The sequence below is a fragment of the Dromaius novaehollandiae genome, chromosome 18 (genome assembly GCF_036370855.1).
Source record: "Dromaius novaehollandiae isolate bDroNov1 chromosome 18, bDroNov1.hap1, whole genome shotgun sequence".
Taxonomy (NCBI): domain Eukaryota; kingdom Metazoa; phylum Chordata; class Aves; order Casuariiformes; family Dromaiidae; genus Dromaius; species Dromaius novaehollandiae.
The window spans coordinates 7,274,515-7,302,044 of NC_088115.1; the positions used below are offsets into that span (position 1 = coordinate 7,274,515).

Below are 27,530 nucleotides of genomic sequence, written 5' to 3' on the forward strand. Positions count from 1 at the left end.
CCTATCAGAGGGACTGACGGTTCCCAGGCCTCCCGGGCCGGCCGTGTCCCGGCAGGGTCGGAGTGGCTCTCGCCAGCTCTGTCGAGCAGAGGAGGTGTTTCCCGTGGAGGGCAGCTCTTTGCGAGCTCTCCGCGGGTGGCTGGAAGAGACAGACTGGCCAGAGGGCGAGGGCAGATGTCCCAGGGTGAGGGAAATCTGTGCTCTGCCCCACGCCTAGCATCCTGTGTGATCTCCGGCCAGGATTTTGAAAGGCTAAGTCGCTCTGATTTGATCCTGTTAATATAGCGGATAAGTGGACCCTTTGCTCACGCTCGTGTTAGTCGTTAACGCTGCCGCTGCAGTGGTTCGGCTTTGCGGGGGCCCTTCTGCGGCCCCGTGTACGGCTGGAGGCGAAGACTGTGCCTCATCCTCGCCTGCTCAACACCCGCCTGGGGCTTGGCGTCTGCGGTCGAGCAGGGCAGGAGGCAGCTCCTCCTGGCAGCTCATGGTGTTCGGATGGGATCTGACAGCAGTTCCTGCGTTTCTCCCCTCCTACCCCCTAAGTTTAGCTTTTTGTTTCCATAGAGATATTTTCTGTACGGAGTAAGATGTGTGTTAGTCTTAAGGGCATCTATTCCTTTAATGAGGTCTAGCTGGAAAGGAGGCTGTGTGAGTCATACTTGGCCATTCAGGCCTGAGCCAGGACATGATCTAACGGCTGCTGGCCCTCAACTGTTAATATAGGATGGGAACATCTATCAGTAGCCTGGGTGCTTCCTTGGTGATGTGTTGTGTCCCCTCTGACAGACTGCAGTTCAGAGCCAGCGAGCAGAAGGTCTGACACCATAATCTGTCAGGTTTCCTTAGAAAGATTCCTGGCTTTGGGGATTTTGAGGTTTTTATTCCTAGGTAGCCTGTCATACTGGAGGAACTCTGTGTGCTGGAGGGACCAAACAGAGCTGTGGGACCTCTGTGATAAAGAGCTGGAACAACTTTGAACGTCATTCGACTTTGTTTGAACGTTTCCGTGCTGTACAGTGTTGACCTGTGCTTCCAGGTTGCTCGCTACAGCATGTGGTGTAAGTGATTGAGAGAAGTGGTGTCAGATCCTGCGTGATGCTGGATCTTGATGAAAGCAGAGGTGTCTGCTGTCTCTTTCCAAGCATAAATTGGAAAATCTGTTCTCTTGAATCTCAATGCTAGCTCTGTGATGTTGCACGTATCAATCTCTCTGCCTCTTAACTTTATGGGGATTAACTTTTGGGATGTTCCTAAGACCTCCCGGTTGGCCCCTTCTGTGTATTGGCAGTATAGTGTTTTTAAAGCACATCAATCTTTGGCTAAGAGGTTCTCTAGGATCATTTTTAAGGATATGAGCTTATGTCTGCCACCTTTGGTTTTTTGTTGTTGCATTCATATGGATTCGTTGTTCTTCTGAGATTGTTTTCACATTCTGGACTTGGACTTTGCTGGCAACAGTCCCCGGGAAGCCTGTGTTGATCTGTGCATCCTTTTAGGTTCGAGAAGGAAAGTTAGGCGCCTGGAGTAAGACAGAGCTGTAGGCAGCAGGCTTCCTCTGAGTCCTGGTGCTGCGCTGCTCCGTTCTGCTGCAGCTTTGAACACGTATGGGGTAGGGGTGATATGAAGGGCAGGACGGAGAAGGTTTGTACTGTGGGTTATGTTTCTGGGATTGAAGTTCCTGGGTTATCGAGATTATAACTTCTCTGAAGAGACAGAGCCTGACCTCTCAGTTCCCACATACATTAAATGGTGTTATTAATCCTCGCATGATGGAGAGGGGGAGCAGCAATGGGGCTATGAGGCTCAGGGAATATCTTTAAGTGTTTTTTGAGATGCTCAGATGGATGATAACTAAATTCTGAATTCTGTTTACTGTCTTTCAGCTCTGAAGAGATCTTTTGAGGTCGAGGAGGTAGATCAGTCTTCAAATTCCTCCACCCCACAAAGACGGACACCAAACCCCCTCCTCAGATCCACTGTGTCTAGCTCCACACAGAAGTTTCAGGAACTTGGTGCCAGGAATTCGGAACCATCTGCCAGGCATGCAGACCCCACAGGCCAAAGATCACCCAAGTCCTCTCTGAGGAGAGTGGAGCTCTCTGGACCCAAACTGCCTGAGCCGGTGTCCAGAAGAACAGAAATCTCCATTGACATCTCATCCAAGCAGGTGGAGAACTCCACCTCGGGGTTATCAAGGTTTGGCCTCAAAAGAGCAGATGTGCTGGGGCATAAGCCTCCTGAGCCCACCCCAAGAAGGACTGAGATCACACTAGGCAAGCCACAGGAGCCAGGTCTCCGAAGGGTGGAAGCACCAGTGTCAAAGATCCCAGAGATGCCCCAGCGGAGAGCTGATGCAGCTAGTGCTCCTGTGCCCGATCTGGCCACTAAACGAGTGGAAATTCAGGTAGCGAAGGCTGCCGAGGTCCCAGCCCCGCCAGTCCGACAGATGGAGAATTTGGAGCCTTCTCTAACCAGCCAGCCTCCCCCACCAGAACCAAAGCCACAACCCGTGGTGATCGAAAGCCCACCAAAGAGAGAAGAAGGTGAGTACATCTCCGGGTAACTGCTTGGGTAACACACTGGCTGACACCTGCCCTTGTTCCTTACCAGTTGATAAGAGCTTTTGCAAGCACTTCGAGAGGCGTTTGCCACTAATGGTTACTCTTTTGGCTTAAGCGGTGATGTCTTATAGTGCTGGCACTGCAGAGTCTTGGAGATGTGCTCAGGGGCATCTAAATACATGTCTGTTATGCTTGGTTTTATGCTGGATGAAAGAGCTGCCAGTTTGAATAAAAATGGTACCAAGCCTAAAGCAATAGAATGAGAAAAATGCTTACAGAAAAAGACATTTCTGCCATTTCTATTCCTGTATTCAGACTCATCTACCTGTATAGTATCTCCTGAAAAGCTTCTGACTTGCTGGGAAATGTGGTGGTTGTAGAAATGCTTTACAAGTGTTTATTGGTTTATATTGTTGCTTATGGTGTGGGGCAGAAGCAGCCTCTTCATAAGCAAGAATCAGGAGTTCTTTTTCCTTCTGGCCCCAGAGACAAAGACTAAAAATGTCATGGACTAGAGCCACTATTAAACTGGAGCCCTGGCTTATGTTAGCTCTATCTTGTTTTCAATTAATCCTGTATTAGACGTTAAAGCCAGCTTCCCTCCCCCACCAGCCGTCATTTATTTTCCCTAAAGTTTTAGAGATTTTTCTCTTCTAGCTCTTTAATTATTTTTCCATTCCCCATCACAGAATAGCTCTCTCCTCTATGAGGCATAGCATTCATTTAGAGGCCACGACCTCTGTACCCCACCCTTTACCTCTCCACACACACACACCAGTGCGTTAATTAGGGGGTGGAGGGCTGTTGCTAAGACGTGACCTTGGGAGGTCTTTGCCTGGCTATGGAGTTAAGCAGCCCTCCCTTCCCTCTCCACCCTGCAGATCTCTGGTCCAGACAAGAGTTAACCAGACTTCCTTACAGGGCACTGTTGGGTCTTTGCAGCTCTTCTATCCAGTTGCTGTGCTTGGTCTGGATAGTGGTCGAAGGTAGCTGATGCTAAAGGCATTTCTTGCTCTACTCTCTCTACTACCGTCAGCCTTTTTGGCCCCAAAGCTTGCTCTGTGCAAGAAGCATCTCATTCCTGTTCCATCTCGATGGAGCTGTTTGTGGGAGGAAGAGCTGCCAGCAGAGGCTACTCAAAGCTCTGCTTTGGGGCTGGCTCATAGCCGTGTTCAGCCCAGTAGGCAGCCGCTCCTCCTCTCCAGGTCTGGTTCTGGCCCTGGCTGGTTTGTCAGCACCGGTACCCTGCCCTTCTTGTTGCTGTTGCACACATCTGTGGAGACAGGCGCTGATCTGAAGGGCTTGTCTGTTTGGTCTTTCCATGGAAACCAGATACCACAGTGCAGTGTAGATGTGTACCTGGCCACCAGGCTGCCTGCCAGCAGCAAGTTGGGATGGTGCTCTGCTCCATCTCATCTTTACTGGGACAGCAGTGGTGCAGCACCTGCAGGCATAGAGATATGAGGCCTCCAAAGAGGCTATGTTTGGTTTATATATTCTGTGTGGAATCAAATCAAATCAAGTGTCAGTGGTGGACCTGATATTAGACCCATAAGACTTTAGGTTTCTCTAACTGCGAGCAGGTGTGGCCTAGGTATGACTTTTCTGAGCTACATTTTAAAGGGCAGAGAAAAGTCTCCACAAGGTAGCAGGTTGGTTTAGCTCTACCTAGGCATGGCTGAGATGTAAGAGCCAGTACAATAAGGTGTGAGAGATTCAGTCAGTACCTCCTTTGCAGGCTCCATGTCCCCAAATGAAATGTGAATAATGTCCAGGAAGCCCATCTTCTCTGTTGGGTGTGTGCTTCACCTCATGCTGCTGGGCTGGGCCTGCTGTGAGCTTCTTCCCGTGCCAAGCTCTGAGCCACAGATGGTTGGGCACTCTGCGGAGAACAGAAGACCATCTAAGCTGCTGAATCCCAGGACAGCTGCCCATGGGGGAAAGGGAGGGGGTCTTTGAATCAAAAAGGGCTCCAGAATCCTAGGACAGCTGCCAGGGATGAGTTTTACCGAACAGCCCAGCTGTCCGGGGTCCGCGTTACAAAGAAAGACAGCCGTGCTTCTTGGTACTGGTACAAAGGGTGCTTTCAGTTGAAATGCATCCAGGAGGAGCCAGGAAACAAAGTTGAAGGGATAGGAAGGCCTCGGGCTCTTTCTTTCTCCTCCTCAGCCCAGACAAACAGCCCAGCGTTGCTGCAGGAGCCTGTGCCCCTTTTCCTTGGACATCTCAAACCTCCTCCATCGCTAATCTCATGCAGGACCCCATTTCATGGTGTTCCTTCCCATGGTCCGCAACTGCTCAAGCTCGCCCCTGCCAGGCACTTGAAGGGCATCTCACCTCCTGGCTGGTCTAAGCGTGGGCAGGAGCTCAGGGAGGACAGAGCTTGATTCAGCCTGTTTCTGCCAGTCCTGGCCCTAGCAAGTGGAGCTGCCAGAGTGAGGAGCCAGGGGCTGCCTGGCGCGGCAGGGGACGCAGCCACAGCAAGGCGCCCTGGGGCCTGCGAGTTCTTGGCGTGAGAGCAGGGTGGGGAAAGCCCGGCCTTTATTTTACACCCTTCGATTTTATAAGCCTCCTGCCGGGGCTGGGCACGTGTGAGGGGGGGAGAGTGCTGATTTGGCCACATCATGGCAAGAGGAGCAGCAGGGGCTGTGCATGCATGGAGGCAGAAGGGGCCTGTGACTCTCCATAGCTGGGAACCACGTTCGTGAGCTAGATGCTCTTCAGCAGGGTCATGGGACTCGGGAGAGTGCCCAGTGCTTGTGGAAACAAAGCAAAGAAGATCCTCAAGATGCCCAAGGAAAAGCTAGTGAGAACCTCTTCCCTGCGGAAAGGGTGAAGGCAGGTGGGGAGGTCTTCTCTCATTTGCGTTTGAGGACAGTTCCTAAAGCTGGGGTTTTGTTTGCAGCAGGAGGAAGTAGTTGTAAAGCTGCACATGGCCCTTACCATGGGACTGCGCAAAATAGCCCATGGGAAAAACAAGCTCTCCTCATCCCTTCAGGAGTTGTAGAGTGGGAGGATTTATGCCAGAGGTGAACCTCTCTCTGTGGCTTTGAAGGAGCTTTGATTTGGAGGCTGATGACAGCTCAGTGACTCAGCTCCTTCCAGGCCCGGGGGAGGTGATGCGGGCTCAGCTCGTGGAGGGCAGTGTGGGGCAGATGCCCAGGAGCACGATGCGGGCTCCTTCGGGCACCAAGCAGCTGCTGCAGATGACTTGGCGTCGCTCTCTGGCTGTGCTGCAGTTCTGGCCTCATGGAACCCCTGAAAGTGAAAACTTTTGCTCCCTGAGTCATGTGGCAGAGGCAACATGCAGCCTGAAGTCCTGCTTCCTCTCGCTGCCAAGTGCTCCCAGGGCTTGGGTCACACCGTGGATGCTCACGTGGTGCTGGAAACTCCTTGCTCCCGTGGCCCCTGCCGCTCTCCAGCAGAAACAGCTGAGTAGGGGAAGCAATTACCGGCTCCTCGCTGCCTCCAGCCCCTGCTGGGACTTGCCTTTATTTCCCCAGAGCTCCAGCTGCCAGTGGCTCAGCAGTGCTCCCTTGCTGTTAACCCCTTGTCCCAGCCTGGCTGCCTTTGCTGAAGGTATGCAGGAAAGCGTGTTGTGCAGGAAGAGGCCAGCTGGAGAAGGGCAATCACCGCGAGCTCAGCAGTGCAGAGCAAACCACAAAGGACAGGAATAATCACAGTGCTCGGCTTCGTCAGGACTGCCGTGGCTAGTTGCTTAGGCTGAGATCGCTCCGGAGCAGTGGTTCTCAAGGTGGGAGGAGTGCAGAAGGTATCTTGGTGGGGCACAACATTAAGAAAAATTCCTTCCCACCTCTGTTTTCCCTCTCCATCTCCTTCCCAGACTCTGATGCACATCTCAGAGGACATTCTCTGCACTCTTGCAGTTGTGCAAAGGGGTTTAACACTGAGTTAGACCACGTGAGGTAGGGAGATAGGAGATGAGGTAGATGCTAGTGTCCTCTTTGCTGGGCAAACAGAACTGAGCTTGAACCAGGGGTGAGATGTGCTGTAGCACTGTACCACTATCCTGGGCAAAGTTGGGCTTCCTTCCCCCAAGGACATCCAGGTTCTGCAGCTAGGGCAAGGCAGTGCAGAGCTGGGCTTCGGACAGGGGAGAATGAGGAAACAAAAAAAAAAATTCTGGAAGAATCTATGTGGGCAGGGGATACATGTTCTTGGGTAAGAAGGGTAGGACTTGGTGGCATCTGGTATTCAAGGCCATGGCACAGGGAGCCAGCTAGAAGCTGGGATGGATGTTGTGGGGCTGGAGGTAGACTGGCTGGGACTGAGACTGGCTTTGCTGGACAAGAACTGGGGTGGGGAAGCCAGATGGTAGTTTGTTATATATATCAGGGTGGAACAGAGAAATTTGGAGCAGGAATATGCAATGGCTGTGTGCAGGCAGAGAACAGGCAAAGGGGAACAAGAGGCTCAAGCAATTTAAAAAAAAAAAAAAGGTAAGGGGAAATGCTGTCTGAGAACCTGCTGCTTCAGAGACCACAGGGTCGTGCCAGATGTGGGCAGACTGGCCTCGCACTGTGGGACTTCACCCAAATAGTAATATCCAAATACAACTGTACACAGCATAGTTATCTATATCTTCCTTTTATTCCCCTTCCACATTGTTCTGTGTTGATTTACTGCTTCGACAGCCCTGCAGTGTGAGGTTCCCTCTAGGCTTGGCTCCCCAGAATAGCTAGCAAGGATATAGACTTTTCCTTCCTTTTTTTCTAAAGTCCTGCCAACATGATGCTACCCTAACCTAAGGGATTCATCCCAGGGGAGGAGAGAGGAGTCGCTTCTCAGGAGCTTCTCATTTCTGACTTGTGTTGTGTTTTGTCAATGCGTGATCAGAACATCAGCAGCCAGCTCTTGCGTGGCAGTAACCTTTCTGGAGCCAACGGCACAGGTAGCAGGTAACTCCCAGGCCCTGGGGTGCTGGCCGGGGAGGAGCTGTTAGCTGAGGCTCGGTTCCTCCTGGGGACCAATCTCTTGTGACCTCTTGGCCTCTCTGGGGTAGGTCTGAGTGTGGTGTGGAGATGCCTACGCTAGCTTGGCTGAATCTGGTTCCTCCGCACAGTGCTGAGCAGCACTCTGCAGAGCCGGTAACTCGAGTACGCAGGGTGACAGAGCGGAGCTAGCATGGCTGGGTGTCTGAGCTGCCCAGACTTGCATCCCAGCAGGCGTTACGTGCTCTGATAGACCCCATGGCTTGATGTGGCAAGTGGGGACTGGAAACACGTCTCCTTCTTTCATCGTCCTTACTGACTTTGCAGCCGGTGGGCCGCTGCATTGTTCAGACTCCACCTTCTCTTGCTTCTGCCCCTCTTCCTGTCTGGTCCAGTCTGGAGCAGCATCTCTGCCTGAGATGTCTTGTGCCGCCCTGTGAAAGGAGGGCAACCACGTGAGCCTCCTTTGCTTCTTCCTAAACCCCTGGGACAGCTGTATAACCTCCCTTAGGCTTGAGGTACCAGGCTTGCCGGGAGTGGGGACCCTGCAGCTTTCCATTATGGGTCTTTCCCCTCTGCTTTGGGGCTGAGTGGCTGAGTAGCTTTTGCTCTTTGGATGAAGTTTGTATCTGAGTTGCTTTGGCAGACATTACAGAGGGAGCTGGGCTAGCTGCTGCTCTCGGTTTTCCTTTGTGTCATCTCCGGGACACAGGAATGGAGACTGGAAGAGGGGGGCGGAGAGGAAAGGGGACTTGGTCTGTGAGTACGAACTGCAATACTTCATCCAGGGACATCCAACATTCTTTCACAAAGGAGCGATTTTGAGGGCTTCCCCCTGGTCTGGATGCATGACAGGCAATTCCTCGGAAGAGCCATGCAAAAACCATTAAAGCTTATTCTGCAGAGCCCTCTCGCCTGGGGACTGACACACCGGCTGCTGCTGAGAGCTGTGTACGTTGTTGCTAAAACTGGAATTTTGCAGGCTCTAAAAATACCTGTGTAAATTCATGTGCGTGTATGTGTATTCCCGATAGCATAGGTGGATTTGCAGGCACAGATCCGTGCCTACGCTTGGTGGGAGAACTGTGAAAATACCTAGAGCCACGTTTCTCCTTGGAGTGACACCAAGCGATGAGCTGTGCCCCAGAAGGGCTCTGCATTTCTAACCAGCGAGCGTGTTGCCTTCTGCGCAGCGCATGGACCGTGCAGGATGGTCTTCCGCAGGGAAGAGGATTTTGAAGTGCCGGCCAGTGTGATGCATGTGGAGTAAACAACAGGCTTAGAAATGTGCTTAGGCATGTGGAAAATTTGCAAGTTTAGGAGTGTTACTTGAGGGCTTATGAATGCAGTAAAGCGTCGCTCTTGACAGTGGCTCATCCATGGGGAAGAAGGTCTTGTTGCTCTGTTGCTTCTCAAGCCCATGAACGTCTGAGTTGGGGAGGTGCTTGAGGACTCCTGACTGGTGTTTGCATGCACTGGTGCCCTCTGCAAGGCAGGTTGGTTTGCTCCTAGTGAAAACTGTTTGCTTTTTCCCCTTCCCATAGCCAGCCTGTCTTTTGGCCCCTTGGTGGCAGCTGCAGCTGGAGGTGGTTGGGCTGGTGAGGGAACTCCAGCCCAGTGAGAGCCTCCAGGGGCAAACTTGGCTGCAGCCAGGGACTGATGGGCTGCGCCGGTGCTGCTGAGCCGCAGGTGAAAGCTTCTCTCCTCTGGTCATCTTGCTGTTTTTTCCCCTTAAGGGTGCAGCTTTACTCCCTCATAACCAGTTCTCCATATAATGAAGCCACGTGCATGCAGCCTTTGGGAAGGCACTGTCAGTCCAGAAAAGGTAACGTTTTCCTTCTCAGTTTTACCGTGGTTCCCCCAAATTTGAGCCTGTTTATATTGGTGGTTGAGGCTCAGTCCTGGGATCTCAGGTGGCGGATTAGAAGTGATCCCAGATGAACAAAAGCTGTTTTGATCTGATGATCCTTTTGCCTCCAGCCTCAGCTCCTGTGGTCGCGAGGTGAGCCAGGCGCATCCTTCCCCAGCATTGCATCCTTCCCCCGGCTCTCGGCAAGTGCTAGGACCATAGTTCTCCTCCCTTGAGGTGTTCTCCTCTCGGGGATGCTCCTTAGCATGGTTAGATAAATCAAGGCAGATGATATATTGAATAATGGGAACCTTGACCTAAAACGGGGATGTGACCTTCCTCTGCAACAGCCTTGTCTGGCCTGTCAGCCTGGACTAAGTTTGTCTCTGCGCTGCTCCACCATGACACGTAGACCGGCCTGAGCCTTGTCTGAGTTTCCAGCATTTTGGACGTCCATTTGTCCTGTCTCTGCTTCGTTTGAGATAGCTGTGCAGAGAGCCAGGGATCTCACAAAAAGCAGCGAGGTCCCTGCTCCTGTTTTATGGAAAGAGCAGAAGAGCAGCAGCAGAGTAAAACAATTAAACTGCTCTTTCTCAGCCCCAGATCTGCAAGCCTTCCTTTTAGAGCTTTTCTATTTTTCATTCAGAAGGTCTCTTAGAGCTGGGTGAAAGATGCAAAGCAGAGCGAGCTTTCTGATCCGCAGAAGTCCCTGCGAAGGACCCCCTGCAGATTAGGGACCGGCCGTGCCAAGGTGCAGCGTGCTCCAGCCTCCGTGCAGCACAAGCAGCTCGGGCGCGGAGAAATGAAGGAGGCTGCTCGAGTGCCGGGAGGTCTCTCTTTTTTCGTTTCTTTTTTTTTTTTTCATTCTGCAAGGATGAAGCTGACTGGGCAGCTGGGATGCCTCGGTGTAGCTGGGGGTTTAGTGAGATTTGGAAGACAATTAACACAGCAACTCTACCCGCAATAAAACAGGCCAGGCCTGTGCGGATAAACAGTGAGTAATCATTTCCAGCTCCCTGAGCTGCACAGCAATTTAACTGCACAAAGAGATTAAAGCTGTAGGGAGACATTTCCTTAAAACCAGCTGACACATTTGGGCTAGATTACGGGTAGTCTTTTCTTTTGTTGCTGTTATTATTTTTAACAGGCAAGCACCTACAGCCTGAAATACCAAACAGAGAGGCTGAGCCTGAACGAGAAATGCAGAGAGTCCAAATTCGTGCACTTGGGGCAAGTGCCAAATATGAGATAATCTGGAAAAATGGAAACCTGCAGCGCCAGTGACTTGGAACGAAAAAGTGAGGGTGAGCCTGCGTGCAGAGGGGAGACGAGCACGTCCCTGTGCCGCGGCTGTACCTACACCGGGATGCTGGGCGAGCCTGCCTGCCAAGGAGGCCCCATGCACAGCCGCACAGCGAGGGTAACCGAGGGGTACAGAAACTTTCCGCTTTTTCCCTCCACGCTCTCTGTCCCTGGCTGTGCAGGGAATGGCAGGGGTATCTCCTATAGTTTTGGGCATTGGGGGTGGCAGCAGAGGGAAGAGGTGACATAGGTGCGTGGGTACTGCCACAATATAAGGTATTATGGATATGATCCAGAGTACGGTGTCTTTGAATCCGCCTGCCCCCAAATCTCCAAAGCAGGCTGCGGTTTCGGTAGCCAAGTGCTCAGCGCAGGCAGCAAAACCCGTTTGAGATACAGCATGGATTCATTTGTCTGGAGTTTGGTCATGTTGCTGTTCATAGCCAAGCTAGGTAGCCCGGAGTCGCTCCTGAGGTTGCACTTTGTTGCTGGCTCAAGGTATTTAATATTGCTGACATTGCGGAGTTGCACTGTTTTTATACTCCCCCCAGTTTTTGAATAGGAGCCTGGGCCAAAACTGCAACTTTTGTACTTCTTCTCTAGCAGATTCACTTTTTGTTCTCTTTACTTCGTGAGACAAATGCAAATGAACGGAGAATTTGTTTGCCCCGTTGGAAGTCCCTGAGGGCCTGTAGTGAAAGCAGTGATCTCACCAGTGGAGATTCATTGCACTAAGTAATAGTTCCCCATAGGAAATGTTAAGGTCCCCCCCTTCCCTCCCCTTCCTTGCATCATCTGAAACCGGAAGGGGGCTAATCCACGGATGCCAGACTGTAGGGGCCTTCTGGCACTGGGCTTAACAACCTAGCAGGTCTCTTCCATCTCTCCTGTGGGTCTGTGGACCAGATTGTGAATCAGTGTAATTGTTTCCAGAAACCTGCAGGAAGCGTGTACGGTTGAATGCATCTCTGGAAAGGTCAGAGCCTCCTGTTCCCAGGGAGAAGGTGACAACACTGTACGTTGTGGCGTCGTGCTGGAGCATTGGCTCTTTGCAGACTTGTGGGGCCTGTGCTCGCTGTGCTGAGGCGTGAGCTGCGCTCTGCACAGGTCCACGGACCTGCTCCTTGGCACCGTGCACCTCCACCACCACTTAGGTTCACACAAAACTCTGGTCTCCGGGGAGGCCCCGGGCCGTGGAGACCCTTTGCTGCATTGAGAAATGTAGCAATGAGCATTTCTGCCTGTCGTTCGATTTGCTCGTGTGTGAGTGGCAGTGGAAGGCAATGGGACATGCAGTGCTGTGGGAGGGTGGGTGGTGTCGGGTACAAACCAGACCGAAGATATTCTCTGTTTATCTTGTGATAAACACGTCTGGAGCCCCAGGCAGGAGTGCTCTGGAACACGCTCCTGCCCGCTAACTCCTCTGGCATCTTCGAGCTTTCTCACATTGAGGTTAATCATCCTGCAGGCTGATAAGACCAAATCCGTTATCTTGGCTAAGATAAAACAGCAAGTTTGCTTTGATCTCTTACAGTAAGGCCTGGCCACTCATTTTGTGACTTCTCTGCTGTCTGCCAGGGGGAGGGAAGCAATGGCAATGGTGGTGAACCTTCTGGAGTTAAGAAGTAGTTTTCTTCTGAACTATTTCTAGATCTCTGCCCCTGCCTAAGATGTTTCCGTTGGCCAGTAGTTGAGGGGAAACCATAGGTTGGGTACAGTGCCAACTCTATAAACTGTGTGAGAAGACTTGAACTAAAGTGAGATTATACAGAGATAACTTTGTTTTGAGAAGATCAAACATTGTTGTGACCAAAAAAGATAACTTGACAGCAGGCCAGTTGTGTTCTTTACTCCTCCAGCAAACAAACAGACACTTTTGTATTGTCCAAAATGCTGCAATGAAGTTGAAGTGAATGTGGCTATAAATGGAAGAAGCAGCTCTTCTTGGATTAGAGCCTGTGCTCAGACTGCACTGGGCCCAGTTTTTCTTACATCTGCTGTAGTTTTCAAAGGAGAGACTTGGGGAGAAGGCTGATTCCCTTTAGGTTAGTTGAACTCGGGGCATTCATTTTGTGGGTCTTCTGAAATGAGTCTGAGTAGCAGTTCCCCAGGTTTCTGTAAAGTCACACACAATAATATTTCACTCCCTTAAATTATTTCATTTTACTTTGGCAGGAAGATAGCTCAGGACATATCTGAGAGACATAGTTGGACCAAAGGGTATGGTCCAGAGCATTTTGCAAACAACAGTTTACAGATGTTTATGCAAGTATGAAAAGCAAAGAACATGAGCAAGCCATACAAAGTTGCTGTGACTGCTCAGGAGTGACAGCATGTTTTTTTCACTTGCTTGGGCCCTCCTTCACTTTGTTCTGTCTACAGTTTCTTCTGAAGAAGTGGGTTGATTTTTACCCGGCAAAGGCAGTTCTTACTACAGGGATGAGAAATGACTGAAACGAAGCATCTTTCAACATCTTCACATTCAAAGACTGTTGATGCTCTAGCAAATATGAACATAACCTTGGATTTATGTTTCAGCTTTTCAACCCAAGTGATTGTGTCTAGGTCATGTGTGGAAGTGAGCTAGGTGGTCCTAGCAGTCCCTGCAGGTTCTGTGATTTGTGCGTGTGCAAAGGCTGACCGTGGTGCACCTCTAACAGACGTTCTTTGGCCAGCATTTCCAAGCGGTCTGAAAAGTATTTAGTGGGAGCTGGGTACCTACCCCATTTTGCCTCTTTGAGAATTCAGCCTTTGTCTGCGTATGAGCAAGACAGACCTGCACAGGGAATGTTTCTAACGTATCCTCAGCAAACCTGATCTCTTTATGTCAGATTGTTCTGCAGTACATTCACTGTGGACAATCATTTGCTTAAGTGCGTGGATCAGGCTCTCTTTGATGCTTATCAATAGTCCTTTTTTTTTTTTTCTTTTTTTACGATAGCTGTATCTTCTCCCCTTTCCTCCTCCTCTCTTGCCATGCGTTGAGTGGAACAGACATTCCTTCCCTCTCTCAAAGAAAAGCTTGGTTTGAGGAGATCTCAGGCAAATAAGATTAGATGGGAATCCAAAAGGGTACGGTGCCTAGGAGGAGAGGGCTGCGATAAAAGTTAATGATTCGTGACCTGTTTAAAGGAGAAAGCTTTCTCAGTTACAATGGTATCATAGCTCAGAACTCTTAAATGTGAGGGCATTGCTTTTAACTCCAGCATGAATGCACTTGGGCGTGTTTCACGTGTGGCTGGTGCATCTGGAGGGATACCGATGGTATTGCTTTACTCCACTTGGGCTGGAGCCTCTGTCTGTTTGCTTCCCCTGGATGTTTTGCCTCTGGAAGGGGATTTGCATTTACTGTGCTTGCACTTGCTCAGATTTGGGAGTCTGTGCTGCTTTTTACCAATGTACCAAAGTGGTGTGGTCCTCTGAACCCTTCTCTGCAGCTCTGCTACATGGAAATATAGGATAAGTCTGTGATTACAGTCTTGGGAAGCTAAGACTGTGCAGGTTCATGTTTATACGGCGTGTAAGTTACTGTCTTCTATCGTACGCATAACATACTTAGGGAGTTCACTGGCAACCCACACACATCTGTAGTGCAAATAGGTTCAGGGACTGTGAGTCTAAAAACCAGCATCTTCTGAAAAGACAACAGAAAGTTGGATGACAGCATCCCGGTCAGGATCCTGGCCTCACTGTTCCATTGCTCACCGCCCTGGGCTAATCCCCATACCCGTTCCAGTTTCTTCTTCTGTAAAAATGAGCTGGAGAATGCAGCGAGAGGACTAAGGTTCAACCTTACAGTGAGTCTTTTCTCCTTTGAGGTTCTGCTGGTATTAAGGAAATTGCTTTTGGGCAGAGTCCTGGTTACTGCATCATGGCTGGGTCACTAAGGATGAGAGAAGCTGGTCTGCATAGCTTACTGAAGTGGTGTTAGGAGGAGAGAGGTCCTGAAGCTATCCAGGAGGAAAGGGAGGATGTCAAATGCTTGCTCTATCAAAGCCCTTTCCAGACTGCTTTGCGGTTCTGCTCTTCAGTCTGCTTTCTCCTAAACTTGAAAATCAGCTGGTAGTCTCTAGAAGCCCATGTGTTTAGTCATTTATTTTCCTTTTTCTTGGATTATCTTTGACTATTAGATCACAAGGATCTATCCAGGGCTGAGGTTAAATCATTTGTGGTTTCCAGCATGCATCATTGTGTGCAGCCCAGACTCAGCGGCCTGCCACTCTCTGAGAAGAGGAGCAGAAGTGGGAGCAATGCACGTGCAGTCACCAGGCGAGCTGGGAGGGGATGAGAGGCAAGGGGCATGCAGAGCTTTTGGCGTGTCCAGACTGTGCTCACTGAGAGCAGCACTTCCCTTTGACAGGACCCCTATTCGCCCTCTTTTTATATGCAAGGAAGATGGAGAGCTGCCCACCCAGCCCTGCTTTCATCCACACACGATTTCCTAAATCCTAGGCTGTTCCAGTGGGCCCGCAGGGCAGCTCTTTAGCTGTCTTTGCACCAAAAGAGAGGAGTCTCCATACAGAGCATAAAGACGGGGTCGTGTCCTTCCTGCCCTTCCTGAGGCTGGAGAGGTGCTAATTGCACTGTGCCCTCCCCAGAGAGGGATCAAGGTGCCGCTGCCATCACCCATGCGGGAAGAGACTTGCAGGAGAGATCTTGGTTCTGTTGAGGGAGAACATCCCTGGGGCTGCTCGTGGCAAAAGTCGTGATCTGACAACTAATGTCACTGGGGCCACGTCTTCACTTCTCGATGGCTGTTATTGCCGCCTGTCAGGACGCTTTACTATTTCCTCAGAGCCTCCGGCTTTTTTTTCCTCCAGTGCTCTGGGAGAAACATGATTAGTGAAAGTTTCCAGTGGAGGGAAGGAGAACATGGTAAATCCTCAAACTTGCAGTGAGAAGCTTGGAAAAAGTAACCTGAGTGCACCCAAAAGGCTGCAAATGCCGAGTCGGGAGAAAATACTTGAAGTTAGGAGGAGGAAAAGGAGGATTGTGAAGGTAACCTGTGGGTGGGTGGGGAGCAGAGGAGGGTGGGATGCTGCCTCCTGATTTCTGAATGATGAAACTCCTGCAAATGAAATAGGTGGAGTAGGTTCTACTGGGGAGTTTGGGATACTGTTTGCCTAATGTCCTCCCGTTTCCATCTTGTACAGCTAGGAAGGAGAATGGAGATTACCTTGCAGTTGTCAAGATTTGTCCTGGGAAAAAGAAGTAGATCTGAGCAGCTTTGCAGATAAAACATAATTGTTTAGACAAACTCTGGCTGAACTCACTTCCTCCTGCAGCCCACAGCGCTGATAAAATGGGGGTGGGAGTGGGAGAATGAGTTCGCAGGCTCCTAAAGCCTTCCCTGTGGGTCGCGCCACCCCTGAGATCCGGTGTCCACCCCTTTTTTGTGGCCTTGAAGAAGACGGCAAGGTCATGGCTCAGGACTGAGAATGGTGCTTATGCCTGTGACGGTCTCTGGGTATGTTATTGCTCTGAAATGCAGGTGGTACCTCAGCAATAAAGCATGTTAGAGCTATGAGGGTGGAAACACAAGTGGTCTTGGTGGGTGTTGGTAGATCAGTCGTAGTTAATTTAGTGGCTTGACCTTGTTTGCGTTTTGCCCAGTGTTCAGTCAATTTTCTAAGCAATGTCAGGGTGCCACCGCCATCCAAGCAGCTGCACTGGCTGTGCTGTCTCCAAATGCCCTGGCTGTGTCCAGCTGCCATGCATCTGGGCAGATCCATGCCCTGAAGAAGTTCCTGTTTAAATACGTGAGAACGATAAGACAAGCAGAGAACACGTGGGACCCGGCCACTGGAGAGGGAACGGCAGTGCCCTGTATGGCTCCTGCTTTGGGAGCTGCATTGTGGAGACCGATGAAATCCAAGTCTGCCGTAATGTTGATGTTCCTTCTCACATCCCTTGGGGAAACAATCATCCTTGCCCTACTTCATGTAGTAAATAAAAGTTTATTTACGGCTTAGGAACATGCGCGCTAAGGTTTGGAGGTGAAAGTTTCCTGCGCAGCCCTGGAGGAGCTCTGGGATTTCCTCATTGCAACACGGCTTTATTTCCCGTGCGGAAAGGTCTTCCAGAGGGAGCTCAGCAAAGCAGAGACCTTTTGCATGGACCCTGGGGCTTTGCTTTGTTTTCCTGTAGCCAGGTAATGCGTCTGTGCCCCTCACCTGGAGAAGAGTTGCTGAGAAGAGATTACCAGTGCTTAAATGCAACACACAGGCTGGAGGAGCCATATGAGAGAGGGCAGGTGAGGGGCTGCCATCCATGCACCTTCACCCCTTGGTCGTGGGGATCCAGCAGCTGCCCAGAGCCTGTGTTTGCGTTAGGCTCTGGGGGATTTGAGTTCTCTTTTGTTGTTTCTTTTTTGGGGGCTGAATCTAGTCATGGTGTTAGGTAGCTCCCTGGCTGTACTCCGGTAGGCTCTTGCCAGTGCTGTCTGGTTTGGGGCCAAAAAGAAAGCTCTGCTAATCCCTGAGTTGTGAGCAGTAGCGTACCCTGCTATTCCTGTCCTGGGGCTCTCCTCCTCCGCCTGCAGCACCCCATCTCCATCAGCAGCACCCTGGGTTCCCTCCCTGGCCCTTCTTGCGCAGGTCTCTGAAGTTCAGAGAGTACAGTAAAACCAGCTCCTTATTTAAATTTCTGTTTGGATAGAGAGGAAGGAGATAAGGAGCACAGATTAAAAAGGAGAGGAGCAAAGCCTGAAAAGACAGAAAAGCCTGTCTGTTCCTTCCCCTTGTGCTCCTTCGGTGGTAGGTCAGTGAGCTGAGCCCAGCAGGGAGCTCCAGCAGCCAAGGGGACCTGGGGGTTTAGATGCTTCTTCAGGAACGAGGAATGGTCCACGGTGTGGCCTGTAGTAGCAGCTTATCTGGCAGTCTAACAGGTTGATATGTGCTTTTCTGATGCTTTGGCCTTTTTGTATTTTAGCAGCACTGGTGGGAGAGATGAGACCTTTTGGTGCCTGAGTGTTCAGGCTGGGTCTGCTCAACCTTCTGGTGTTCCTTGCCTTGCACTCAAATGGGGTCCTGGAGGAAAAAGCAGCAAGCAGGTCTTTGCTCCCAGTGTAAAGGATGCCTGTGAAGGCCGTGTGGGACTGTAAACCCCAGAAAGCTCATCTCAGTTACCCAGTAAGCACTACTGAATGCCAAGCTCTGTCTCTCCACAAATACCTCTTCTCAGAGCTGCAGTGTTCATTGAGAGGCTGTGGAGCCACTGGACAGTCAGCCCCTGGGCTGCAAGCTCTGGGAAGAACTGCAGGAGCAAGGACAGAGCTGCCATGCAGGGACAGGAGAGCTGGTGGGGGGACGGGAGTGTGGTGATATTCAAAGCTCCATCTAGGTGTTGTCATGCTGCTATTTTCCAGGCAGTGTGGTTCTTGCACTGGCGTTAGTGCTGTATCCCCTCTGCTTGGGAGTGCAGATCTAAAGCAGTTGCAATAGCGGAGGTGATCCTTGGGTTTGTGCTGTAGATTACATCTGTTCTTCTTTCCGCCTACTCTAAAGTTAAGAAGATAGTTACTTCCCTTTTGTTTATCACTGCTGTGTAACAGCCTGCGTTCGGCACAAGCTCCTGCTGGCAGCCGTCCTTTTGGCCTGCTCTGTCAGAAAGTCTCTAGACAGGGATCTCCAGGTCCCTCCTCCCTGGGAAAGGAACTCTCTGAGATGATGAGCAGGGCTGGACTCTTCCTCTGTTTGTGACCTTGGGCAGTGGGAGAAAGGATGGGGCTGAGCTGTGACCGCCTCCTTGCTGAAAGGGTACCTCGGAGATGGGGCCAAGCTCAAGCCAGCCCAGAAATGTGGTATCTGCAGGGTCAGAAGCAGTGATGTTTTCCCAGCTCTGCCTTGGCAAGGACAGAAACCGCTCTTCAGAGCTTCAGGGCCTGAGCATTTGGCCTTCCTTCAGTTTGGAGGAGCGGGAAGAGTCATTTGGGGGTTATCTCAGCCGCTTGAGTGCTTTGGGATCCGCTGTGGGACAGACAGTCTATGGGATGGTCCTTAGAAGAGCAGGGGAACCAAAGCCACCATTTGGGCTTCACTTAAAGGGCAAAGTTGAGGAAGCCTCAAATTATGGGCTGCAGAGACAAAGGAATATTGCTGCGAGTTTCTGCTGGGGAACATCGCTGCGTCCCTTGGGGGGACATAGAGAACACTTTTTTGAGTCTCTCTTTTTCCTTCTCATTTTCAGGCATGCAAAATTCATTTATTTCTTTGATTGCCCACTGTTGTTGCTGCTTCATTCTCGCCCTGGGGCAGCGGGGACTGGAGAGGTTTCAGATACTGAATTTTCTCTCGAAGGGTCCCTGCTCTGTTGCAGTTCCAGCTGCCAGGCTCGGTTTTAAAACAATTCATACCGAGGCTAAAATATTTGAAGGGCAAGCAGTGCCGTGAAGGAAATGGCTTAAGCTTCCGGCTCCCAAGATGGTGTGAGTGTTAAAACAGAACTAGAGAAATATTAGACATCATACATCCGGTGTAGCAAAGGAAAGTGACCCTGGGGTGATCTGATGGAAAGTCCATACCCACCCAGCTGCCTGCGCAAGGCTGTTTCCTGCAGGCTGGAGGCAGGACGAGGGGTTGTGCTGGTTCCCTTCGGAGCCAGAGACCCCTGGGGTTTTCCTCTGGCTGCTCCCAGCTTTGTAAGGGAAAAAATGGGCAAATTGTTTCCTGCTCCGCTCGGCTTTGCTATGTTTTTGTTTTGCATGAGGTGTATGGGGAGAGCTGATCAAAACTAGGGGCAGAATGTCAGTGGAATGATCTTTCATCAGCAGATGAGATTTTTGTCTCAGAATCGAAACAGCACAAGGAAATGCATTATTTTTTTGATGAAATGTTTGCTGCTGCTTCATGTGCCACCAAAAGGGAGGGGCCTTTTCCATCCGCACATGAAAGGTAAATATATAAAGTAGATAGGAGATCAGGGTCTGGGTCAGTCCAGTTAGTTTGGGGCTGAAGCAGTGCCTTCTGCATATGTCAGTGGAAAGCAACACTGAACTATTGGGTTAATGAGAGGCAAGTAAATTCTTCCAGCCCATTTTCCAGCACAGATGATTTCCTACTTCGTGCTGGCTGAGCACCATCTACCTGGCCAGGCAGGGAATAGCAACTTACTGTCTGTCCATCCAGGGCAAAGACGCACTGGAAGTGGAAGTGGAAGAGAAAGTAGAATATTTGTGTGAATTGAGTGTAGGGAGCGGAGACCTTGGAGAGGAAGGTAGGAGTTGTTGCAGAGCAGGGTAGTTCATGCTGGTAGCTATGGGACAGATGTCACATCTCCAGAGAAAGCACCACGCCGTAATTCAGCCTATTGGGTATTACTACACCATTATGGAAAACTTCTCCAACCCCCAGCTCATTGGTCGGAGTGCAGGAATTGAGCTAATTTCATTCAAAATGCTATTAATAGGTTAAAAATGGCCTAAACTTGGAAGTGGTGTTACGTGGCTGAGAACACACAGCCAACGAGTGAGGCTGGAGCTGCAAAGCCGGAGGGAGGGCAAGCAGGGTATGACCGCGGTGCCTGCAGCGTTTTCCTCTACAGCATCCTGAGCCAGAGTCTGATCTCACTTGCGCTGGCTTTACTTTAATAGCCATTGATGATCATGAAATTGATGATAATGGAAGAAAAATTAGGCCTATTATGCCTGTACCGCGGACCTGAGTCACTTTGGGGTGCGTCATTCCAGCTACGAGAGCAGAAGCAGAACGTGTGGGTGTCCTTTCGGGCAGCTTTAGCATGAATGGAGCATTATGCTGTGCTCGGAACATCCTCTTTTTTGGCTTTCATACTTGACCCCTTCTCTTCCTGCGCTGGACTATTTCACATGGTGCAGAGCGAGCTGTGACTGCTCCACAGGAGAGGAGAGCAGGAGAAAGGAAGTAAATAACAGGCTTAGCAAGAAGCCCGATGCCTGGGAAAGTCAGTAACGCAGGCTGCTGACCTTCCGCCGTGGCACCCCCCCCCTTCAAAGCGTGAGCAGCACCGCCCTTGGGGCCGGGGGGTTGCTACGCATATGCTATTAGTTTTCACAGGGGCTTCCACAGGGCGCCTTTCCCCGGGAAAGCCTGCGTTTTAGCAGGAAAGCTTGGGGGAAGGGAAGGCGAGGCTGACTGAAACCCTGAAAACGGTTCCAGATGGCTGGAAGCTCTGTGCGCAGCCCTGTGCTGCTGGGGGTAGCTGCTTGAAAGCGTGACGGCCGTTGTCCTCTAACAAAACGACGCGTCTGGTTAAAGCTCGCAGGGCGGGATGGGGGCCCGGGACAGCTCGGTGCCGAGCGGGAGCGGGGAGCTGCAAGCGATGTGCCGGAGCAGATGCTGCCGCCATTGCAGCGGGAGCCATGTTACCTACCCCGGCGCGTGGGGGTGACGAGCCATCCCCGCGCTCGCGGGGCCGTGCGGGGCCCGGGAGGGGACGAGGCGGCTGCTCGTCCCGAATGGCGCCGCGTCGCAGCCGGCAGCGGTGCTCCAGCTGGCCCCGAGCCCTCTCGCCCCCGGCATGCAGCGAAGCCGATAGCAAGGCGAGTTGGTGAAGCAGTGAGCGCAGGGCGGCCGCGCACGGGATACCTCCGGCGGGAGCATCTCGGAGCTGGTCGGGCGATTCGCTGTCACCGCTCTCTGCGGAGCAGCGGCGGCTAAAATGCGGCTCTCCGGGAAGGGGCGAGCTCTGCTGTGCACGCTGCTCTGCAGCCGGTTTCTTTTTCCTTTTCCTTCTGGCCCCCTCCGAGGCCTTCGCTCCCGTGCGACGCAGGCCGGCCCCTCTGCCGCCTTCCCCCAGCTCGCCCCGGGGCCGCCGAGGTCTGCTGGGGCAGTCGGGGGTCCGGGGAGCCCTTTGGGAAGAAGCACTCCTCTCGCCAGCCTGCGCGGCTGCAGCCGGTGCTGAGATCCACCCAACACCACTTCAGTCTGAGAGGAGTGGGCTGGCGGGGCCCGTGCCGTTGGCGTGACCCCCCACGTGGGCCATGCGAGGTGGCCTGCGGACCTCCCCGGGGCAGTCGTGAGCGGCCGGGGCCGCAGGGACCTGCCCGCAGGGGCAGCGGGGAGCAGGCTGCGACCCAGCCGTCCTCCTCGAAGGATGCGTTTTCACTGCGGGTCCTTCCGAGCTTTCGGGAGGTGACGCTCCTCGGTCCTCAAACGCAACCCCTGTGGGATTAAAAGAGAAGAAACATGTATTTTGGTGCCTTTAATTTGCGTTCTTGTTTCTTCTCCCTGGGGCTGTACTTGTTTTCTCCTTCTGGCAAGCCGGAGGGCTGTTAAAGTAGTAATAACTACTTAATGATGCCTTCCAGAGTCACCAGGGCTCTCAGAAAAGCGTTGTTCTGGGTGCTTGTGAGAAGTGGTCAGCCGTAAAGGGCCGCTGTCTTTTGGACTCTTCTGGCAGTGATCGCGATGCCTGGTGCTTAACCCCTCTCGTACATGTGGGAGCCCATGGCTGGGGTTTAGGTGCTTTGGCCGTCTCTTGTTGGGGTTTGGGGAGCCAACCCTCGTTCAGGAGGTCCGTAAGGTGGACCTGACCACTGCTGCAGTGCAGATCTTCTCGGCTTTTGCCGCTTCAGACTGACGTCTCTTCTTCATATCTATGTTCATAGTAAACGGCTATTAGGGGAAAAAAAGTTACTGGTAAGTGGCCCAATTTCCAAAGGACAGCATTTCCTTCCTCCCTGAACTTTTGGTGATTGATTGGACCATGTTGCTGCTCTTCGTGGCTATGAAACACTCCATCCGCCCAGGCAAGACCCTCACAATGTCTTGACAGTCGTTGCAGCAGCTGAAGAGCTCACGTGGCATCGGCACTCGGCTCTGCTGCATGAACGGGGACAGGCAGTCGCGGCTCCCCAGGACTTGCGGTCTGCGGTACGAACCCTCAGGCCTTTTTCAGCAGACTTTCATTGTGTGTGTGGGGGGGCACATTAGGACATTTTGGGAGAGGCCTTTCCAGCAAATGAGTTATCAGGGTCATAAAAGACTATGGGAGCATTGCGTTGGCTTTTTTCTCCCAGCCTTTCTCCCTGCCAGGGCTGCCTCCTAAAACTCCCTCTCCTGGTGTGATGCAGCTGAGATGTAACCATGGTTAGAGCAGCTTGATGTGCTCGATGTCCAGGCAGAACATGGCTTTTTGCAGGTAGCAGGTTTCCCCTTGGTTAGGCCAGAGGCACAGCCGAGGTGCAACCATTGCCATTTTCTTTTTCTACGAAAAAGGTTTCCACCTTTGCCGGTGCTCGAGTGCTCCCACGCTCTAGCTCGGCTCTTGGAGCCCGCCGGGATTCTGCTCCATCAGCACCAAAACCGCTGAATTCCCTTTTCGCGTGCAACTAGTAACCAGTGTCCCGCGAGCGCTCCCCAGCGCTGGCAGGGTGACCGGGGAAGGGGTGGGTCTGGGCCCCCAGTGAAACGCTGAGCTCAGCAGTGCTCCCTGCTCTTGGCTCCGCGAGTGTGTCAGAAGCAAGAGCTGTATCCTGCAGAACTGAAAACCTCAAACCCAGCGGCAGCTGTGACCTTTAAGAGCCCACGAGCATTGCAGGCTGAAGCGCTGCCTCTGCCTTTATCTGCAGATCTCGGAGCCAAGCTGCTTGCTGGGGTGAAATGCAGCTTTGAAATGCTTTTGGGCTGTATCGGCTGTTCTTGTTTAACTGACTGATGGGGCGCTGGGGTAACGTTCGGCTGCTACTTTGAGCTGGCCTTGTTGGAGTGTGGGTTTGAGGGGCTTGCAGGGACTTGGTGCCAGCCCTGGGCCTGCCGGGGGCACCCATTGCTGTGGGCCAGCGGGTGCTGCCTTCCTTCCCGGGTGCTGATGGGGGTTCCTGTAGGACTTCCAGTGTGGAGCTTCTCCAGACCCATTCCTGCAGCAAGCTTCAAACTCCAGCCCTTTCACTGCGGGAGACCATGCTGGGGTGAACCCTGGCTGCCCTGTGGGTTTGTGTCTGGGGGATTTGCTCTGAATATGTCCTGCTGAAAGTCTTCTTTCAGTGGATCTAGACAGGTATGGCAAGCAGGATCTGCCAGTTTAATGTTAGGTTTGTGTGTGCTGTAAAGCTGAGGATTAGGTTCAACAGAGCCAAAAAAGTACAAATGATCCCCAAAGTCAAAACGTGAAGCAGGCATGCATGGTAAGTCTGAATAAATGTTATTTCTATTCATGCTAAAGCCTGGCTCTGCTTTCTGCTCATGAGGGAACTGTAACCCCAACAGCCTGTGTGATCATTCCTGAAAATCCAGTGAGAGCTACTAGTTTGGTTACCTCAGCTTTCCCCCACAAATGCAACCACCTGCCTGCCTGGCCTCTATCGTGCATGCTTGGGCATGACACTCTTGGTGCTGAGCGCTAGCTTTGCTCTAAGTATGCGTAATGCCGTGGAGGGTGATGGTGAGCCCTGGGCTCCTTTCCCTGCTCTGCCCCAAACTGCACATGTGATCGTGGTGCAGGTCTGTCCCTAAACATCTCTAAAATATTGATGCTTCTAAATATATACTGAAATCACTCCGAGTTATGTCCATCAAAATTGGAATCAGGTGTCTAAATACCCTTTTGGATGCGTGTTTTAACCTTTGTGTCTCTGATCACAGCACTGCCATATCTGCCATGATGCTGAATGAACAAAAGCATAAAAAGCTACGACAGGCTGCCATGGGGAGTCAGATGAGTGGCGTAGCTGGAGCGAGTGTGGACGGGTGAATGCCCTGCTGGAGAGGATGGTCCTGGGGAGCACAGCTTCCTTGCCCCAGCACACATTGGTGCTCTGTGCTGAGGCTGCTCGGGAGGAGAAGACGGTTTGGCAGAAGCCAAACCACTCATTTCATACAAAACATCAAGTAGCCTGATAATGGTTGTAATTTGCAGCACTTTTCAGTCTACAGTGGATGCAAGCCAATAAATGAGAGATGGAAGGACCTCTGTACCTAGGTCTTAGTTTTTCCATTCCCATGCTTGGAACTGGGCTGAGAGTCGAGGTGTTTTGAATTGCTCTGTAGTAACTTGTTTCTGAGCATCAGGCATGATGTTTGTATGGCAGCAGGAAATTATTTCTTCTCCCTACTTGCCTTTTTATTCCTTCTCCCTTTATTCTGTTTCTGAAGAAAAAAATGGGCTTTGTGGGACAGACAATCAGGCCTCCTATATCCTTAAGCCCCTGAGGTGAAGCTGGAGTTACCATGCCTATCCTTGTTGGCAGGCAGTATGAGTGTCTGTGGTTAGAAGGGTTTTTCCTAGCTCATGAGCTTCTATGTGTTAAGTGGCATTACTGTTCTTTAGAGAGCTTCAGGGCCTGGCTCGGTGTTGAGATGGTGCTGCATGAAGGTGGTGAGTGCAAAAGTTTTGGACCCGGGGTGGAGGCTTTGATCGCACATCCAGCTTTCCTTCAGTGCTTCCTTCACGGTGGGGCTTAATAGGGCTGGCTTCATCACTTGTCTGCTGTAGACACCTGTAGCTGGTAGAAAGAGAGGCGTTTCTCCAAACAGCAAGCTGGCACATCTCAGACCCAACTGCATCTCTGCTGACTGACTGCCCTCTCTTGTACCAGCAGTTAGGCAGTTTAAATCAGTCCTGCCTCTCTTCCAAACTCTTCCTTGGGCTAAAGGATGTCCCATGAGATCACTAAGAGCTCTGCACCCGACTGGGGGGCTTTCTTAGAGCAGTCTGCTTGAGCAGACCCCAGATGTTTCACGTGCAGAGAGAGGAACAAATCACTAAAGCATGGGAAGAATTCCCATGTCCTTGTTCCTTCCCACTGGCTACACCTTTCTTGCCTCAAAAGCTGAGGTATTTGGTTGTATTTAATCTTTGCTCAAGTAAGTAAATAAGAGAGCTCTTGCACTTTTGGTTTCTGGGTCATGCACTAGACTAGAGGATGTAAATTTATGATTCTGTAATGGTTTTGTACACACAAAAAAATTCTGTTGTCAGAAAAGCTGGAGAAGAGACAGATGCTGCATCACTTGATCAGGGGCTCTTATGAACAGAGGAGTTTCCTGTAGTGAAAAGAGACATTATTTTCCCTTCCTGCTCAGACAAATTCAGCCAAACTGGGCTTTAGGTGTCAGTCAAATCTTACGGTTTCATTAGAAACAAAAGGGTCTTGGGATTTCTCACGTTCTGGGTCGCTGTGGTTCCTGGCCAGAAGCACAGACACACACACGCTCCTGTACTTTCCCTGACTGCAGTAAACGCTCATCAGACTTTCCAGCACCAGGAGTGGTGAATGGAGGGAGCTTCGGGGGGGGGAAATGCTCTTCTTCATTACTGATTTCCACAGCTGAATGCTACAAACACAGTTGAAGTCTCCATGGGATTTCCAGATTCGTGGTTTCCAAAATATGGAGAATGTAGCTAGCGTGTTGTGCTTTAGGGGAACGGAAGACAAAAGGGATAACTAGTACTGTATTTTTCTGCTCTGAATCTGCTTTTTATTCTGAGATTTGTCTCTCATGGTATGGGCCCTAGTGACAGCAGGGCTACCACCAGCAGCACCTAGCTCTGTTAAAGTTCTTTAAGATGGCATGTGAGCCACAGCCTGGAGACTTCTGTGAAGCTGAGTATTAAGTATGGGAGGTGACCTGGCTTGGAGAACCCTGGAACGACCCAAATTTTACTTCCAAGCTCCCAATCCTGGAGAAAGAATAAGAGACAACTGGAAGAAGAAGCTGGTCCAGAGACTCAGAGAGCCAATGGTCTGAATTCATTTTCTGAGGACACCGCATTCATCAGCTGTGATCTCACGTGTAGTGGGAAGCATGCGGGTGCAGGAAGAGGGGCTCAAAGCAGAAAGAAACCATGCGGAGAAGAGAGAGTTCACTGAAATCACATGGTGAGGTTCGTAGGTGTTGTATAATTATGACTCTGCTGAACACACCTCTCATAAAAATCCCTGTAGACTTTGACCTCAGTAGTTGCCTTGTGTTTGTTCAGCTTGACGGCTCAGCAAATTGCTTAACTTTAGCTATTTCTCAGCTGTACAGCAGTACTCTGCATGCTCATGTGCTTTGCTGATTCAGGACCAAGACGCTTACAGATCCACTGTCGCAAGGTGAAAAGCTAGAGTGAGCTGGAGAGAGACACGGCTCTGACCAGGAAACTGAGTTATCGCTGGTATTAGGAAGCCCTGAAGGATTTCAGGACTCTTTCAAAAGTCCTATTCCTGCTAGGTAGGAACTCCTTCCCTCACTGACACATGGCCGGTTCTGGGGAGACGTGGTCGAACCGCGCTGTGATGTGCCTGGCCACTCGGGGCAAATCTTGGATTGCGTTTCCCTGGGGTGACACTGGACTTAGGTGAGATGGGCTAGGTCTCAGCACCGCTCGTCTTCAGCTCACTGTAAACAGGCAGATGCAATGTTTCATGTTGTACCCAGAAAACAGCAAGTAAAAGTAGCCCTGAATGAGTTCAGTTGTATCACAGGACAGTGTTGGCTCATAAAGAGTTGAAATGACTCCGTTTCAATGCTGTATAATTTGGCCCTTGGTTTATTTCAAAGGCAAAAACCCTCTGGAACTAATTAAAAGGACATCCAGGTGAACTCTTTGGTGCTCCTCCTCAGCAGACGGCCCCGGCGGGGTAGGGCGTTTCCTTTGAGAGGGAGGTGTGGGCAGAAAGATGCCAATGTAGCAAGGTGCGTCGGGGGTGTCTGCAGGTGAGTTGGCTTGCAAGCAGCGGCGGGACCTCGGTGAGCTGCTCGGTGCAGCTGCAGGGGCAGGTCACACAGTGCAGGTGCCCCTTTGGCCTCAAGGGAGAAGAGCAGGCTCGCAGCTCGCCTGGCGAGGAGGAGGCAGGGCCACCCGGCATTGCTACGCGCGAACAGGCTTTCAGAAACGCTTGCTGTGAAAACGGAAAGCGATATTGCAGCGATAACCTGCGGCTGCTTCCTGTTTACGGGGAAA

The 27,530-nt window shown here is 51.3% G+C and overlaps 1 protein-coding gene across 7 annotated transcripts in view; it reads left to right on the plus strand.

Annotated features, from left to right (window-relative positions):
- The window catches only part of SEPTIN9 (septin 9), a 167,754-nt gene that overhangs the window by 92,174 nt on the left and 48,050 nt on the right, over window positions 1–27,530 (plus strand). For all 7 annotated transcript variants that reach the window (XM_064522526.1, XM_026103885.2, XM_026103888.2 and 4 more), the window contains one exon: window positions 1,884–2,543. In XM_064522526.1, coding sequence (XP_064378596.1) covers window positions 1,884–2,543 — 660 coding nt within the window. The remainder of the gene's footprint in view (window positions 1–1,883; window positions 2,544–27,530) is intronic.